At 40.7% G+C, this 18654-nt stretch overlaps 1 protein-coding gene across 20 annotated transcripts in view; it reads right to left on the minus strand.

Annotated features, from left to right (window-relative positions):
• LOC127351673 (calcium/calmodulin-dependent protein kinase type II subunit gamma) overlaps positions 1 to 17446 on the minus strand; it is a 70996-nt gene extending 53550 nt beyond the window's left edge. For all 20 annotated transcript variants that reach the window (XM_051379597.1, XM_051379528.1, XM_051379618.1 and 17 more), the window contains exons 1-2: positions 17244 to 17446; positions 16013 to 16107 (exon numbers count right to left, since the gene is read on the minus strand). In XM_051379597.1, coding sequence (XP_051235557.1) covers positions 16013 to 16107; positions 17244 to 17308 — 160 coding nt within the window. In that variant the 5' untranslated portion in view covers positions 17309 to 17446. The remainder of the gene's footprint in view (positions 1 to 16012; positions 16108 to 17243) is intronic.
• Between the last annotated feature and the right edge of the window lie 1208 nt (positions 17447 to 18654).

The raw sequence follows: 18654 nt of genomic DNA on the forward strand, positions 1-18654 counted from the left end.
CGAGGCTTCAAAATGGTTGTCCACCAACTAGTGGGTGATGACACAGGTAGGTTCAAACTCCTTTCCTGAAGTAGGTCTCCTTCTTTCTCTCCTTTTCTGCAAGGTTGTGTTTACGGCTAACAGATCTCAACATGGCAAAGAATGGCAAAAGGCTCAACACCCTGCTTACAGCAGCACATACACAATGTGACTAGTGGGCACGCCAGCTAGCATGGGTTATGTCAATGTTGTTATGGGATAGTCAAGACATATGCTGGAGTACACATGACAGGGTTGGAAGGGGCTGTTTCTCAAGTGACCCAAGCTAGCCACATAACTAAGCTGTTAGGTGTTCTCACACTTCAAAGCTATTATTTTCTGAGGGGGAAATGTGAAACAATTTCCGTGGTCCTTTTCGTTTTGGTTTTGGTTATGGCCACAGTAAACTCTCAAAAGTCTAACTAACTTTTACAAACACCCATTTTACTCATTAGGTTTATCAAATAGAATCCCTAGTGTATTGGAAATGAATGCGTTAATTAATTATTCTCTTCTCAAATGGGAGAATTTTATATCATTTAAGTTTTTTATCATTTATAATTATCAATTAATTGATTAGTGATGTCTTTAAATACCTTTTTTGCTTGAACAACAGTGTAAAGCCCATTTTAGAAAAGTTTGAACCATCCAATGTATAGAATTCTTGCTTGAAAATTGACTTTTACAGTTAATCGATTATCAAAACAGCTACTGGAAATATTTGACACAATCATTTGTCACAGCTCTAAAATATTCAACAAACATACTCCACCTCTGAATATTACACCTAATCATAATAATACATTTTCTATCAACTTTAAAAACGCAACAGATACTCCAACAGATTCAGAGTATTTGCATTCCTTCTTTGGCACACATAGTCCCCCTGTCGTTAACATCAGCACTGGTAGTGAAGACAAAGGTGAGGCCATAGCAACCTCTCTCTGTGACAGCATTATTTTCCCAGGTGCTGACTCACCACCTGACATACACAGACACACAAATCCTTATACAGTACATCAGTCCTCATGAAGACATTCCTTTTGTAACCACATTTCTATATCCATGGATTACAGTCGTATGTAAACAGTAAGGATGGGATGATATATGAAATGGCTTGACTTAAAAAAGCTATCTAGCTCGCCAGCATACAGACTTATATTGATTTCCATAGTTTCAACTATTTTTACTCAATTACTCTATTAACGTGCTACCTGTAGGCATGTTCACATACTAAGGTTTAGCATGTTAGATTGCTATCAAAGTACAGCTGAGAAAGTGACTTTAAGTGGAGATTATGGCCTTCTGCAGGCAATAGCTGAAAAGAGGAACATCGTAGTCCTATAGATTCACCCTTCAATATCTATCAGTTTTCATGGCAATCCACCCAAACTGTTGGATCAACACAGCATCCTCCCTTAAGAGAACAAACACCCCCACCAAAGAGGGGAAAGCTATTTCATATAGATGTATTCTAGTATTGTGCAGAATCCCTTTTAACCTTCATTTTTCATTCAATTTGAACAGAAAATCCTGAGCATTAGTGCTGCATCATCATCTCATCATTTTTGTCCAGTGACCCCAAACTAATGTTCTTAGTTTTACTGTTCTTTTAAAATAATGGATCAGAGCAGAAAGCTGCACAGCTAGTGAAAGTTTGATCGTCCTTTCACTAGTTGAAGTGAAAACACTGACGTCACAACATCCTCAAAAGTTATAAGACATCTAAATATAAACTGCAGCCAACTGTGGTTTCGTACATTGCTACAAAGTCCTGTTTTTTCCTGTTATCTCAAACACACTGCACAGTGGCTAAACAAATACATCATCAGATTAAAGGTAAATTAGATTTATCACAACTACTCTGCCAGCTCACTGTGCCACATGTCATTAAGTACATTTGAAAGCTTATCAGCATTACTGCTGTGTGAGCAGTGAGCATGACCCTGTTCCTCGTTTGAATCTACGACTACTGTACACACAGTCTATGAGGTTAGGAAAATGTGAACACAGATACTGAGTTCATAAGTCATCGGCTCAAGGCTACATTAGCCGCTACTGGGATAACACACCTCTATTCCTGACAGAACTGTCTGTGGTTGAGTTGCATTGTGGGTAGTCGGGGCAGGTTGTGATAAGGAAGAAAAATGCATGGAATCAAAAAAAAGACAATATCACTGTTCGATGCTTCCAACTCCTCCCCTCTCATAGGCGCTACAGAGCACTGGACACCAAAATGAACAAACCCACAGGCCATCAGTCCGACACATAGTCCTTATTTCTGTGTATGTACATACAACATACAAATTCCTTGAATATGCATACCCGGCCAATAAAAGAGATTCTGATTCTAAATTGGTGCAGTAATTTACATTGTGTTTAATTTAGCATGTGAACTACTGTGAACTGTGAACATAGATATTTCCATTTCCCCTCAAGTTTTTTTTCCTGGCTTTTATTAACAACCAACCATTATTTGTTTGCACTGGCAACATTTGAATACTGGCTTTTACTGCAGAATTCAAGCTATGAGAGCAGTGTTTCTAACACTGTATGTTAATTTTGCAGTTGAAACAAGCTATTGGCTGTAGGGGTGTTTAAAAAATGTGTGATGATGACACCCAAATTAGTACTAAGAATAGATCTGGAGGCAAATACTGGCGCCTTTATTCCAGCACATAAATAACACTGCCTGGGCTTCCAGCCTTGACGTGTCAGAGTGCAGCCTTGATCGCTTGGTGATAGCTAATCACTGATGAGTGGCTGTTCAAGTGAGACATGCTTCAACCCTGACAATGACCAGCTCTGAGAGTTGATTAAACATACACACGTTATCTCTTGGTTATTCCCTGAGAGAAAGGACAACAACCTCCATTTTGTGTTGAGACTGCCAGTCCTTTCGCTAACCCATGAAGTGACACACATGAACACACATCCGCAGTATAACAAAAACCTAATGCAAGCAGTAAAGCTGTGTAAAGAGTGACAGCTGAGATGTATCATATCTGACAGCTGAGCAGCGATCGTTTGTATGAGATAATCCTTCTCAAAAGCAAATGATGACATTTTACATTTGCCAGGATTGCTCTACCATTCCTACCGGGCAAAATTCATGATGTTCGATATTTATTTTGGAGCTTGTGAAACAAGTACCATTTGTTATATGTGCAAAGATACACAGGATCACACATTAAATGGGCTTGACTTGACACAGTGCAGGCTTATAATGCTTTGTGTAAGCAATGAGCTGTGTGTTCTGTTATCATACTTTCTTCGAGGAGGGTTTTTTTTATAGCTGGACAGGTTGGAATGGATTATTCGGCTTACAAGTACAGTATATCATGGCCACTTGCCAGTGATTTAAATATTGTTCAGTCTTTGAAGCTGTTGCCATGATTTAAAAAATGTTTGGTAATCCAGCAGGGCCAAAACAATGTTAAAATATTTGCAGTCTAAATAAATATATATGGTCAATTAAAATGTTTTGGCAAGCAGTGGATTAATTAAATATATACCAATGGCCTAGACCTGCTCTATAAGAAAAGCGCCCTGAGATAACCATTGTTATGATTTAGTCCAGTGTGTGACATTTAGGAGGATCTATTGACAGAAATCGAGTATAATGTTCATAGGTATGTTTTCATTAGTGTATAATCACCTGAATATAAGAACTGTGATGTTTTATGAGCCTTTTGTATCTGGTAGATAGGATCAATGGAGTTTTTTGTGCATTTCAAGGCCACCACAGTTTCTCCTTCATGCTTAGAAGGAGAGGGTGAAGCAAGGGGGTTGTAATCTGCAACTACTGCACTAGATGCCACTAAACTCTACACACTGGTCCATTAAGGAAAATATTTCTTAATCTAAAATGATCCTAGTTCTTGGAAAAAGTGCTGACATCAAACACCTATTGTATCAGCTCCTTTTGAAAATTAGAATTCACTGTTGATAGAGGTTGTGCTTCCTTCCACTAAAGCCTTCACATAATCTGCATCACTGGCACAAAAGTGTGTCAAGGCAGCAGGCCCTGAATAGTATCATTATGAGAAGACTTTTATTATGAAAGGCTGTTTTGATTGTTACCTTGGAAGCAGACACAAATGCACCAACTATGTTGGTGGTGTGCCAGCCAGCAGGAGTACACACTTCAACCCAATGATGTAGCTGCACACTCGACTCCATTAAACAAATTTACTGGGATACTACAAACTGTTGTTAAAGCTGCAGAGCAGCTTTCAGCGGGGATTATCAAATGATTTTAACTTGGGTAAGAGCCTGTGAGCAGGTGTCTACTGTTAAGGTGAAACTACAATTAAACAGACATAACTGACAAAGCATCACACAGAAAAGAGAACAATAAACTGCGGGTAAATGGGTGACCGACTAAGGGTGTGTGTTTGTGTGCGGCTGGTCAAACATCCTCCAGTAGGGAATACAGCAGCCTTGTGCAAAGAAACCTTAGTGTAATTGGTGATAATGACAACAAAAGGTGAACAAATATTTACACAGATCAGTATGTTGAGTGTGTTTTGTGTTGTCAGTGTGATTTCCTGGTTCATGTTTTATTGCACGGGTTAGTATCTTGTACAATGAACAGTCAAGGTGCGTACCAATAAAAGGATCAGATGTGCATGTAAAGTGACATGCATTAAACAGAAAATGTGTAACCAGGATAAATAATAGCCACCTTTAAAAGGAGATAACGGAGTGAAAGGGGAGCAAGTGAGTGATGTGTTGAAAGAAGTCAAATGAGGAAGAAAGAGCAGTGTTTAGAAATATGTAACAATAAAGAATAAATTAAACATCAAGGCAGCCGTAACTGGTTCAAGTATTCAAAAACTGTGCAGGACCTAAAATATTTTTAAGATGACTTAATTTCTATGTTGTTCCCACTACTTAAAGAGCTACACATATTCATATTCCTCTTCACCTATTTAACATTGTCTCCAATAGAGTTATTCAACAACTACCCAGGATGGCTAATGACAAGTAAAAAACACCAAAAGTTTAAAGGAAGTTACTTCAGTTTTTTTTTTTTTAAGGATACTACATATTTGTGACCCTATTTGAGATAATAGGCCCTAATATACTCCAAAATCAGCAGTGCCGTAACAAATGGCTTTTTATTCAAAATTGTAACATTTGTTTGAACATTAAAAAACAATTGTAATACTCTTACTGTTCTTGACCCGTTTGATTTTAAATGTTACAGCACAACACATATTTGAAGTAGTTTGCCTTGTGGTCCAAAAGACACCATTCTTAAGATTCACTCAGCTTGACCTACTGCATGCCCGAGCTAATACATGAAACTGGAGGACACAAGCGTTCAAAGCCATGCTGACAGTGATAATGACAGACTCAAGTAACATCACTTGAGGTGATTATCAGACCTTACACAGCTGCATCTGGAACCACAAAAGACTTTATCAGTACTACTCCCCAGGACCTGTAGACAAACTGATAGCAGAGCACAAACACAAGATACCCAACACTGACACAGCCAATGCTGATGACTGACAGAGGCCTGAGAGATACTTCTTACTTTCCTCTACTCTCACCAACAACTATGAAATCACAAACCACAAAGATTCTACTCTGAAAATTATTTTGTGAACTGAATCCCTGATGTGGAAGCTTTTACCTCACTATCAGATTAAAGCCCTCAAAATCAAAGCAAACTAAAAGTCAGATTGCACATTCTGAACGCGTTTCCTCAGGCCGAAGGACTGGAGACTTGCATGGTGCACTGGACTGCATTATGTTACTGTTCATTGTACAAGACACCCAGAGAATATGGTGACCAACTTTATGAAATCTTGGCTGTCAGGTGTGAAGAATAGGATCTATGTAAGCTAGCTGTTACCATGGAGACAAGCTGCTTGATTGACAGTGAGTGTGTCATCAGGAGTGGATTATCCCCCAGCACATAAGAAGAGGTGCACACACACACACACACACACACACACATCTCCTTACTTATCCTTTCTTCCCTATCTACTTCCTTCCCTCCTTTCTTCCTTCCTTCCTTCCCTCCTTATATCTTCACATCCTCACTTCTGACTTACTTACCAACTTACTGACTTATACTTATCCCCTTACCTCTGTTCTTACTTACTTCCTTTCTTCCCTCCTTACTTTCCCCCTTTCCTTCCTTAATTACTTAATTCCTTTATTACTTACGTTCTTTCTTTCTTCCTTCCTTTCTTCCTTACCCCCTTACCTGTCTACTTCCTTCATTTCTTCCTTCCCTCCTTTTTTCTATACCTCTTTACTTCCTTACTTAACCCTTTTCTTTCCTAATTTATATCTTACTTCCTTTTATTTAGTTCTTTTCTGATGGTCTTGTTCGAGTTGTGTAGTCCACATAAGCATACAGCTTTCACACCAGCCCAAATAAACTGAACCAAACAGACAAATGCACCACTTTTTTTTTTTTTTTTTTTTTATAAAAATGAGTAAAAATAGAAAAAGACTAGTCTTACATTTAACTCACAAGGAATGCAGTGAAAGCAGAGAGGAAGAAAACAGAAAGAAAAGGAAGAGACACAAAGAGTAAAACTTGGAGACAGTTGGCTTAGGTGAGAGCATCGCCAGTGTGATGTGTGTCTTATTGTCACACACACACACAAACACAGTCACACACACACTATTGCTGGATGCCTGTGTGTACCCTGCTTTATTGCCTTTTCAATCTTCCAACCGTCGCAATAAATAATCTCAATAAAAACCTCTCCATTTATAAAAGGGCATTATTTCACTGTTGGCAATTTACGTACCTGCAAAGTGTGATTACTGCAACCGCCTCACAACCAAATATAAGTCTGTGTGTGTGAGAACTCTCTTTTTTATCAACCAGCTAATCAATTACACGATAAATTGCACAAGATGAAGGTTTTATTAGAGTGCCGGGGCCAGAATACAGTAAAAATAATAGTATGAGAAGTCTATGAGAAGTCTCCACACATGAACAAATGAGCTGCTGCTGTCAGAAGAGGGACATACAAACAAGACCTCCTGCATATCTCTCTCTCTCTCTCACACACACGCACACGCACACGCACGCACACACACACACACACACACACACACACACACACACACACACACACACACACACACACACACACACACACACACACACACACACACACACACACACACACACACACACACACACACACACACACACAAACAGATGGACACACGTGCACACACACCTGATGTAATGTAATCCAATGACGTGTTGGCAGACAGCCTTCTCTTTGAAACTAACTTGCTAGTTTCCGTGCAGTGATAAGCACAGGCAGAATGGACGTGAACACAGTAGGGTAGTAGCTTCATTTGATTGTTTTGTCCATAGATTGTAAGAAAATAGTGAAAAATGTCATTTTTAATTTCCTAGGGCCCAAGCCGACATCTTCAAATTCCTTGTTTTATCGACCAAACAATCCAAAGACATTCAGTTTATTATTGTGTATGCACGGTTTCCCTCAGAAAAGTATGTAGGCCCGCTGGCTTGGTTGAACCGGATATTGCTGGTGAGCTTACCAACCATTGTTATTTCTGACTGAGCCGCCCCACTGTAACCATACTTTAAACATCACTAGAAAAAGAAACCTGTTAAATGGCTGAACTGTGTAGTGTCTATAATCTGAATTCCTGGATATTAAACGTTCATCTGTAATTTTCTGTCCCATTGATATTTGTTCTTAATATGTACTGAGGCAGATTCCATGACATGGTTAAACTATGTTAGAGTCAAAAACTGTAGAAAGAAATGCAGTTGTTCTATTTTTTTCCAAGAGCGAATCTGGCAAGAAAACACACTGATCATCTATTATAAATGATGATTGACCTGTTTCTACCTCCTTAAATCAGAGAATTGTATGCGTTTTATCTGTTTCAACAGGGGTTTTGAATTGTTGGTAGAGCAAAAGCAATTTGTGATGGTACTGATGGTAGTTTCAATGATAATGTATTGAAAATATTGAAGGTTTGGATGGTTAGTTGGACAAAACAAGAAATCTGACTATGTCAGATAGGGTTTTGGGAGGCTGCTGTGGGTCTTTTTTATTCTTTTTTTGACACTTCATGGACCAAACAACAAAATAATGGACAGAATAATAGATAATGAAATGAAAAATAAAAGCAGCTCATATCGTTAGTAGCAGAATGGCTTGTGGATTCCTTTTTAAGTGACAAATCAATCCCCTCAAAAGTAACAATCTCAATCGGCATCCCCTGTCCTTGTCCAGCACTATATGGCAAATGAAAATTTTATTGAAGATGGCTCCAACATGATGCCATATGCTTCGGACAGGGGGGATAATGATGAGCAGATAAAGAGAGAAAAAGAGGGCAAGATGAATATGACAGCAGTCCTGGAAAAACACACTGAACCTCAGGACACACACACACACACACACACACACACACACACACTTGTTTCAAAGCCTTTATAAGAAAAGACAGTTTGCATGTTGTGGTAACTTACACCATGTGCGTTACAACGCACTATTTCTGCTTTAGAGTATATAACCCTGGCTGTCTCACTCTCTTTCCATATCTACATCTTTCACTTTCAATATTCTCTCTCTCTCTCTCTCATCAAATATTCACAGTTGGTCCCATTAAACATTCACCGCGCAGTGCTGCTACGTTTATCTGCCCTCCGCCAATCAGCCTCCAGCGAGTGCACTAGAAGCCCACCAAAGGCCTGAGCACACACACACACACACACACACACACACACACACACACACACACACACACACACACACACACACACACACACACACACACACACACACACACACACACACACACACACACACACACACGTTGTTGGCCTGCATGGCCTGCGAGGTGGCAGCCTCGCAGAGAGAAGAAGTAAAAGAAGAGGAAAAAGTGGCAATAGAGAGACAGAAACAAAAAAAAAGGAAGGGCACGGTGGCTGAGGGAGCAATGAGACACTTGAAAGAAAATCAGATGAAGAAAGGAAGCACAGAAAAGGAGTGCGAGGGTCCGCTCGTCAGCTCGTGTCCATGTTCAGTGAGAGAAGCCTTGCACCTCAATAATTCAACAGCAGGACGAGTGCCGCCAGCCTCTCCTTCTTCCTCCTTCTCTCTTTTGCTGACATCACAAGGCCTTACCTAATAACGGGGTAAAAATACACTCACTTCACAGTCCGACACAATACATGACACATAATTGTAACTAAAAATAACATGAAACACTTTTGAGATAAATCACGCTGTCAACAGTGTTTCCTCTGGGTATTACAGCGTCTCCACAGTAAGCGTTTCAGCTGTGTTTTTCAGTTGTGCGTCTCACGCTCGTCTGATTTAACAGATGCGCCCTTATTTTAATCAATACACACTATACGCAGGTAAATGCCACCCCAAGCATGTGTTTACACTTCAATTCTAATTTCTTCCATTGTACGCACGAAACAACAGACACTGGGTATTGGGCTCCAAGCGCTACCAAAAAGCGGTTGACCTACATTCAATACTGTGCCTGAATTCAATTAGCTGCTGAAAAAAGCAGCAAATATTCACATTTAAGAAGCTAGAGCCAGAAAGTTTGGGGCATTTTGCTTGGAAAATGACTGAAACCCTTATCTAATTTTAAAAATACTATCACTGTCAAAAATGGCACGGCTCTTAACCACAGGTATTACAATCAGAGCATTACTCTGGATGCACGCTTTGCTTAAGAGTGCCAACCTATGTAAAGCCAAATGTAGGTGTAAGGTAATGATGGCCCCGAAGAGCCAGTAACCACCACAAGTAAATCGAGAGCTGACACAATTAGAACAATTGAGAAAATGACATAATAATAGTCCGCCGATGCCAATATATCAGAATATTTGTTATCCAATATGCACTGATGTGAAAACAGGTTTTATTTTCTGGTATATAATGCAGAAACAAATGCTTGTTGGTCTCCAACATTCTTCTCTAGACACAGTGCTACTGTTAACCTCACAGACCGTCATCATGATACACCTCCAGGGTTGTAAAACCTATAAAGCACTGTGCAGCGTTACTCATGAATAAATTAATCAAACCGGACTCCCTAGACTGTATTTTATCTTCTTACTAGTACCTGTAGCAACACGCCTTCATCAATGTCAAATCCCTTGCTTTTATTTTTTTAAGACAGTACAAACTTTAGAGCCACTGAGGACTGGTCTAATTACTGGCTCACAGCTTCAGTGGCTAATAACTAGCATAATCATTTAGATGTAGAGTGAATCCTGCAAATGAAACTTTACCCACACAGTGTCATTTCCATAAAAAGAGACCTGAGTTTTTGACATTTAGGAAGTTAAAAATAACATATTCCTATTGTTTAGTTAATGTGAAACCTAATAAATGTTTACATTTACTGGGAGCAGTGCCAACAATACTGGAACATATATACATTTTCCAATATAAATCTGCTAACTGTGTACATGACGTGAGTGGAAACACTTTATGTTACCCTTATGACTATATATCTGTGCTCTGTCAAACGCTACAGTTCAGCACTTGATAAACGATTCTGACAAATCAATAATATCTGGATATTGTAGAAAATAACTTTTAACAGGTTACTGGCTTCAGTTATCTTACTGTATGCTCCAGCCAGTGGCGGGAAACTCAAAGGGCATAGTGTATCAGGTTATCCCACAACCATTAGGCAGCCATGACAGTGATCTCTTTCTCTTCATCTAATAACATAAACAGCATCTTCATTTTCTTCCAAATCATTCACACTGTTAGGAAGTTATTGTCCACATGTTGCCCATTTCAGTAGAATCCCAACATGTTTACTGACATTTAAATGCCGATGATGTAACAAACTGCTCCCGCGTCAAATGTGTGTAACAGGATACTGCGGGGTATCTAACAGTTTAATGTTTGTGTGTTTACAGAGTCTTCAAATTGTGCTCAATTTTGACTGTTTTTTAAATTTAAACCTCCATTTAATCATTAGTTGACAGGAACGTCCGTAGTTTTGACATTACTGAATTGTGACTATGTGTCACTGTATGCTTTTGGTTTCATTTACCAGAACATGTATTACCACAAAATCATCAGTGGATGCAGTAAAAGCAGAAGATTGGTGATGGTGACAGTGAGCTCCATAAATGGAAAGCTACAGATGACAGCTGAGTGAGCAAAATCAAATGCTGACTGGCTTATAATGGTGTAGATATGCAAGGTTTGGTTTTTACACAATGAAATGAGCCACTGTAAAGAACCTACTACTGCCAGAAAAGAGATATGAAAACCTCTCTCAAACTTCCTTTTAGTGTATATACTTAAAATATAACCAGTGACTTCTGGTACTTATCTTTGTGCAAAATTGATTGAAGCCTCTACATGAGACGTACAGAAGTCATGGCTCATCACAAAAGCCACCCAGTATCTGCTCTTTTTATCTGAGTGCGCACAAAGAGCCCTCTACCACTAAAGTAAATGTAACATAAGCTTAGGAGCACACTTCCCTTCTTAACTTCTGCTTCCCACGGTTTTTATCAGGTAGTCACTGCTGCCTACAATGATAATTGTCATTGTGTACTTCTGTAAACTGATGCTCAAAGTCAAATGAAATACAGCATTAGAATATTAGTAGCCTGTAGTATCAGTAGCATGGACTGCATGAACATTAACACATGTGAGTAGACAGTATTCGAAGTACAAAAATGACAATTTGACGCTTTGCAGTGGTTTATGTGCCAGACTATTTCTTGGCTCTGTGCAGTTGCCAAGCAACCGGCGGCAATTCAAGGAAGTTACTATGGCTGACAAAGATATAACCCCCAGTAAAACAGGAAATTGTCATTTTTAGATGATGATTTTTTGTACAGATTAAACAAACGAGATATAACATGTTAATTAGTGAGCTTTATACGTGCTGGTAAGTTGATTGTGTTACTTCAGGCTAGCTGTTTCCCCATTATTTCAGTCTTTTTGCTAAGCTAAGCTAAGCTAAGCAGCTGCTGGCTGCAGCCGTATCCGACTGACAGATATGAAAGTGGTATCAATCTTATCATCTGACTCTGAAAGCGAGTGAGCCTATTTCCAAAAATGTCAAACTGGTCCTTGAAATGAAGATCGATCAATGAATCAGTGGGTCAGCAGAAACACTGAACTTGTCACCATATTCAAGGTGCCTGCACCTGTGGTAGTTTTCTCGTCTTAATCTTGTCTTAATGTTTGTAAGTTTTTTGACTTTTGGTTTAAAAGATAAAACATGAGAACGTGTATACACAATACAAAATGATACAATTATATACAATTAAAATTCAAATAACATTAATGGAATATAATGAGTTCTTAACAGTGTGGGTCTCTGCCGATGCACACGTGTGTGAATGTCAGTGGAAGTGACAGACCACGTTTGGAGTATCCGCTTGAGCGACTGCGCGCATGCATGTGACGCCACGCAACCCAGCCATAATCGCTGACCTCACCGCCAGCCAATGTGCCCTCCCTGAGCCAAACAGAATAGGGCTTAATCCCACCTACGCACACGCACACATAAACACACATCGTAAGTACAAGTGATACTTCAAAGTTCCCCAGACAGTAAACCACCAAAGCCGATATGCTGTACGTTCAGTGGTCACCTAACTCGTACAGTATGTGTGGATTTAACTTCCAGCTGTAAAAAGTGCCAAAGAGCAAAGCAACCTCCAGCTGCCGTAGTACTGCTGGGAGCAGGATTACGTGTAGGCTAAGCAGTGCTGACGTACTGACGTTTGTGTGTACAACATAACCTATGAGGCCATTACTGTAATAAAATATGTTTTTTATTATGGATGTGTTTTCGTTGCTACAAATTAGGATTATTTTTACCATCATTTCAATCATTTATGATAACATTGTACTAAAGAAATTGCTGAGATCTGGTATAGGGATGGGTATCATTTAAAGATTTTTGATCCTGGTACTGGTACAGATACCCTGACCAGTTCTTGAACGATGCTTTTTCAAAACCAATTTTTTAAAATTTATATATATATATATATATATATGTTCAGTGTTGTACAATATAAAAAATATAAATAACTGTCAAAACTAACAACAACAATAACAAACAGTAATGGCAATATGCCATTGTAGCGTCTAGGCTGCCAAATCTAAAGAAGAAGAAGAAGGCAACGACTGTGGCCGGATGACATTTGTGGTTCTCTCACCCAGGTCTGATAGCTTCAGGTGTATTTCTCTCTGTTTAGTGTCGGCCTGCAAGCAACAGCATGTTTGCCCTCAAAAATACTCTGCCTTGGCTCTAGGTCATCCATCCCTGTGGCGGGGAGGAGAGGAATGCGTGGGGGCTTCCATCCCGGTAGACAAGATAAGCATCTTACAGTTAAAGAAATAATAAAAATAGCCTCTACCTACTCTTGTTGATGTTCAAATGTTTTTAATAAAGAAGTGTATGTTGAAGTTTTTAGTGTTTTACCATGGTATCAAATTGGGTATCGAGAATTGCAGAATTTCACTGGTATTGGTACTGACTACTGAATTTCTGGTATCGTGACATCCCGACTTTACATGGATGGTTTGGGTTATAACTGCACCGTTCGCCTTTGTTCTCCACTCCAAATCCATCTGGCTAGCCTGGGGGTTCGTCTGAAATCTGTCAGATCATCTGGCTGCTCATCTTTCTCTCCTCATCTGACTTCTTCTCAGCCATGTTGCTGCATTCCCAGATCTCAGTAATTAACTTGGTGAGTACAACGTCATCATGACCTAAAGAAACAATGGCCTAAACTATGAAAATACGACCTAAGTTGTACTAAACCAGAAATAATCTTTACCACAATGGTGCCTGTGCCAGCATCTCCTGGCCTTTCAGTGCTATAGGCATGGTGGGTGGTTGAGGCAGGGAGAACATGCTTCTTGCACACTGGCAGCACCAGTATATTTCAGCTCTGATTAAGGGCACTGCGCAGTGAAGGAGAGACTAATGTGTGTGTATTTATTTCACAATGTGAAACTGTATACAGACAGGCCTTGCAGTGTGAGAACTGTTGAGTAGGTGAGAAAAAAATGTTTGTGCTTTAAGTGAGAAAAGAGCAGTCATCTGTGTGTGTGTGTGTGTGTGTGTGTGTGTGTGTGTGTGTGTGTGGTGGGGTTGTGGTCACAATTATCACACAAACGCACACACACAGAGAGAACACGGTCTCTCTGCCAGACAGCCTATGGGATGAAGAGTTTCACCCCTGCTGTTGCCGGGTTACTAGCTCCGGACCACTGCCAACACAGCCCTCCACACAATACACGCACTCTCACACACACACGCACACACACACTAGATCAAATTGCCTGGTGAGAAGGGTTTTTAAGATCTTTCCTCAAATCAATCTTTTGTTTACCGAGAAGGGAGAGAGGGTGAGGAAGAAGGGAGAAAACAACATAAAAAGGATTGACATGGTTGGGGGAGAGACAGAGAGACAGAGTGGGAGACAGAGCAATTCCGCCTGCATCCCCTGGGAAGAGCAGCCCTATCAGTCCAGAACTGGCCCTGATCTGCACTTCATATCATCGCTGAACCTTTGGTGGCCTGGTCTGACGCTTACTTGGACGAACGTGCAAGCACACACAGAGTCTGCAACGTGTTCACGCACCGAGGCGACGAGAGATACAGTGAAGCACCAGTGCAATGCATGTGCAAACACATGTGACAACCAAAACAATCAACAGACACAAATGCTTGGATTCAGCTACATGGCAGACGGAATGCCATGACACACACAGTGTAACAGACTGACTGATGGCAATGACAACAAATCTGCCACAAACACTGAAGCACAGGTGGTGGTATTTCAGCATGTGTTAAACTGCTGCATGTGAAAACACACACACACACACACACACACACACACACACACACACACACACACACACACACACACAATTCTAAACTGACTACACCGACTTAAAGGACAAATCCAGGGTATTACATCTTGGGTTTTCGTAGTTTTCTTTTTGAACAGTTATAATAACACTGTACTCAGCAAAGTAATGGGAGACCTAGAAACACATCACGACAACAAGCTGCCTTTGTGCAATACAACTGTGCTGTAACGTTAGCTTGTCACTCGAGTGAGGCAGCGGAGGCCTGATTTGACTGTTTACATGCGTGCTGAAAAAGCCGGCAGGACAGGAAAAATGAGTGGGCAGGGTGGTAAACACACACTGCAGGGAGCTAGAATGGCTGGCGGTCTAACAACAGCAGTCCACAAGAAGAGAATTACACAGTATTTCATCAAATGCTTCTCTCATTATCATCTATTGGTGACCTTTTATTTTAGGGACAAGCTACATGTTGTTTTGTGTTATTATCAAGTTTTATTTCTCTAGGTTTGTATGTTTCTTTTCCAACTACCTGAATTTGGAATTTGCCACTTGGGAATTTTTCTTATTTTGCAGTGAACCGGTCAGTCTTGTGTGTTTCTCACTCTGTTAAATGTCCTTTCAGCAATGTTGTCATGTTCCTAGATTTCAGCCATTAACCACATGAGTACAGATTTGAATCATTCAAACCATGGCCAAAGCTTTCAATATGAAGACCCAAGTGGTTGGAAATCAGAACTGTACTTTATCTCATTCTACGAGCTGCTGTAAGAGTCGAGGATATTTTAGGCTGAAGGTCAAGCCGGTGCACACACAAACATTTGCGAGAGACCAACAGTAACCATAACAAACCAAAAATGGTCGCAAACAACTGCCAAAGCCCACTGAAACTCAATGTACAACTTAAACCGCAGCAGCACAGCTCTTGCCAAGTGGCCTCCAGCTTTTCAGGAATCTCCGCTGACAGGGACAGGACAGAGCGCCTGGATCGCTGCTCTTAAGGAAATAAACGGACAAACCTGCAGCTTCACTGACTTCACTGAGCAGCCTACTGTTGTCAGCTTTCAGTTTGCATAAATTCATGTGGCTCCTTGACAGTAACACTGACCTACACAATGGACAGTGGCTGCACTTACCTCTGGCTGAGAGCTTTTTCGTGTTAATAATTTTAGCAGCATACTCCTGGCCGGTGGACTTCTTGACGCATCGGCGAACGACTGAGAAGGCACCCCTGGAGCAGAAGAAATCGATAACCCAGATGTCAGATCAGTGAAACCACTTCAAACATAACAAAACTCTCTGTGTGTCACATGGGGGAGAAAGTGCATGGCTGTTTGCTGAACTTGTCACACACACAAGGGCATGCATTCATCACATGGAGAGGGGAAAGAAAGTCACATACATAAATAACACAGTCTATGCATGAGATGTGAGAAGGGGGTCCTGGTCGCTAGTGCTTGACTAGGAGAGGGCTTGTCACTAGCTCACATAGAGAAACGTGAGCAGGGGCTGGAGGAGAATGAAGCCACTGAAAGGTAGACTTAACAGTGTTCTCAGGCTGATTTTTTTTTGTTTTTGTTTTCTTTGCACAGACGCTTCCTTTAAACTCCTGCTCATTGATAGGTGGAGCAGCTCTATTAGCCACACGCAGAGATTAGATGTTACAAAGTGGCTTTGTAGCCAGGATATACACTGTAACCTGCGTGTCCTCTCGTGTTTTTAATCCTGAATGCAGTAGTAGGGAGGGAAGCGCATAGCCACAACGTGCAAAGCCACAGTCTTGTTTGCAGCAAAGCCTTGTCTTCTTCTTTTTTTCTTTCTTTTTTTTCCTGTGGCTTGACACATACAGTAGCCCTGCAGTCTGCTCACAAATGCACAAAAACAGAGCTGCATGACTGAACAGGGGCTCGAGGATGCCACCGGTTCAACGGGGTCCGTGCGAGCGACCTCTCGACGCGGGCTACCTGCACATGAATTGACAAACAAGTTGGTCCTATGAGCGGACGTTTCACACCTTTTCGGTTACAAATAGAGCCACAGCGGTGCCCGAACACCTTTGAATACGCATTCGGGATTAAACTCGAGCCTCCTGTAGCGCGAACATGAGCCCGCTTACAGTTTATTGTTGCTTAGGTGCTTCTCCTACCCTTCCCTGATTTTTGACAGCCCCTCTCCTGCCTTGTCAACACTGAAGTAAACGCGCACAATGGCAGCAGCAGCAGCAGCAGAGAGGAGAAAAGCGTGCAAACACACACACACACACACACACACACACACACACACACACACACACACACACACACACACACACACAGAGAGAGACTGAATGCAACAAGAGCAGCAGCTGAGGTGCTGACGGTCGCTTACTTTCCGAGTTCCTCGTACAGCTGATATTCGTCTGTGAATCTGGTCGAGGTTACAACTGTAGCCATGTTGACTGAAGTGAAGGGGAGAGGGGGGGAAATCGCCTCGCGCTTCAGTGGCCGCCTCGCGCAGGTTTCGGGAGGAGGAGAACTCGTGAAGGCAGAGAGAGGGGGAAGAGAGGCTCGAGCTCAGAGAGAGGAGCAGGGAGTGGGAGGGGGGAGGAGAGAGGGGAGCCTAGCTGTAGTAACAAAGATCCTCTTTTAAGATAATGAGTCACTCTGTGTGTGCGAGTGGGTTTTTTTTTAATAAAACGGAATTGAAATGAAAACTGGTTTGCAACACGCAATGCCTGACCTGGACCGGATGTAATATTTTGTAGTTATGACATTTTCTATTTCATCTTCCATGTTTCTAATGTATTCTACTTACGAGTCAGAAGCAGCTTCATTAGCAAAGTATGAACACATACAAGGAATTTGACTCTGGCTTTAAGTTGCTCTCATTGTTATACACAATTTAAAGGAAGATAGAAATAGGATAAACATACTATTATGTACATACAGTTATATATATATAATTATATAACGCAACAATGGTCTACAACAAACAAGGTTTAGTGTCTGTTCCTTTGTACACATCTTGAACTTGGTGAAATTATGTAGCAGTGTGTGCAGAGAGTGTATTTGCTTTGTAAAAAGGAAGTTGAAGTGTTGGTCATGACAAAAGAAAAAATTCAGTCAGTCTGGGTCCTCAACTATAAACAACACTAATTGATAACTAAGTAGCACAAAACACAAAGTCCAACTGAGGCTCATGAGAATGTCATTAGTTTTGTAGTTATTTTGTCATAAATTGATAATAAAAATCTTGACATAATGGGGGTCTAGACGAAAAGTCAAGGGATCATCAAGGTTATAATATTTCATCCTATGCGGAACATGAATGTCTGAACCACATTTCATGACTATCCATTCAATCGTTGAGATATTTCAGTCTGGACCAAAGTGGGGACTGATGGACTGACAGAGAGGCTTACTAGTGAAAACACAGGTGTGGGAGAAATCTGTCTGCAGGGACTACAATGTGGTCTTCTTTTCTAAAAGATAAACTACAAATGACCTTATTGACAATAGTAATATTGACTATTTGCACTTGTGAGAATGATTCATTTTTATATTTTCTGAGGTGGATTTATATTTCTTTGTCCAGTGTTTATTCATACATGGGCCTCACCCTCGGCTCAGCAGCCAAGGAAAGTGTCGCTTCACACTGACGTTCATCAGTCTGTTAAAACTTGGATCTGTCTGATACAGACTGTTTGTAAAATGCACATTACGTTTTATGTGTAGTTATTCCCTCTCTGGGTGGGTGAGTGACCATGCAGGGTGAAATCACAAGCAATATCTCCTGCACA

Source organism: Dicentrarchus labrax, unplaced genomic scaffold, assembly GCF_905237075.1.
Source record: "Dicentrarchus labrax unplaced genomic scaffold, dlabrax2021, whole genome shotgun sequence".
Classification (NCBI taxonomy): Eukaryota; Metazoa; Chordata; class Actinopteri; family Moronidae; genus Dicentrarchus; species Dicentrarchus labrax.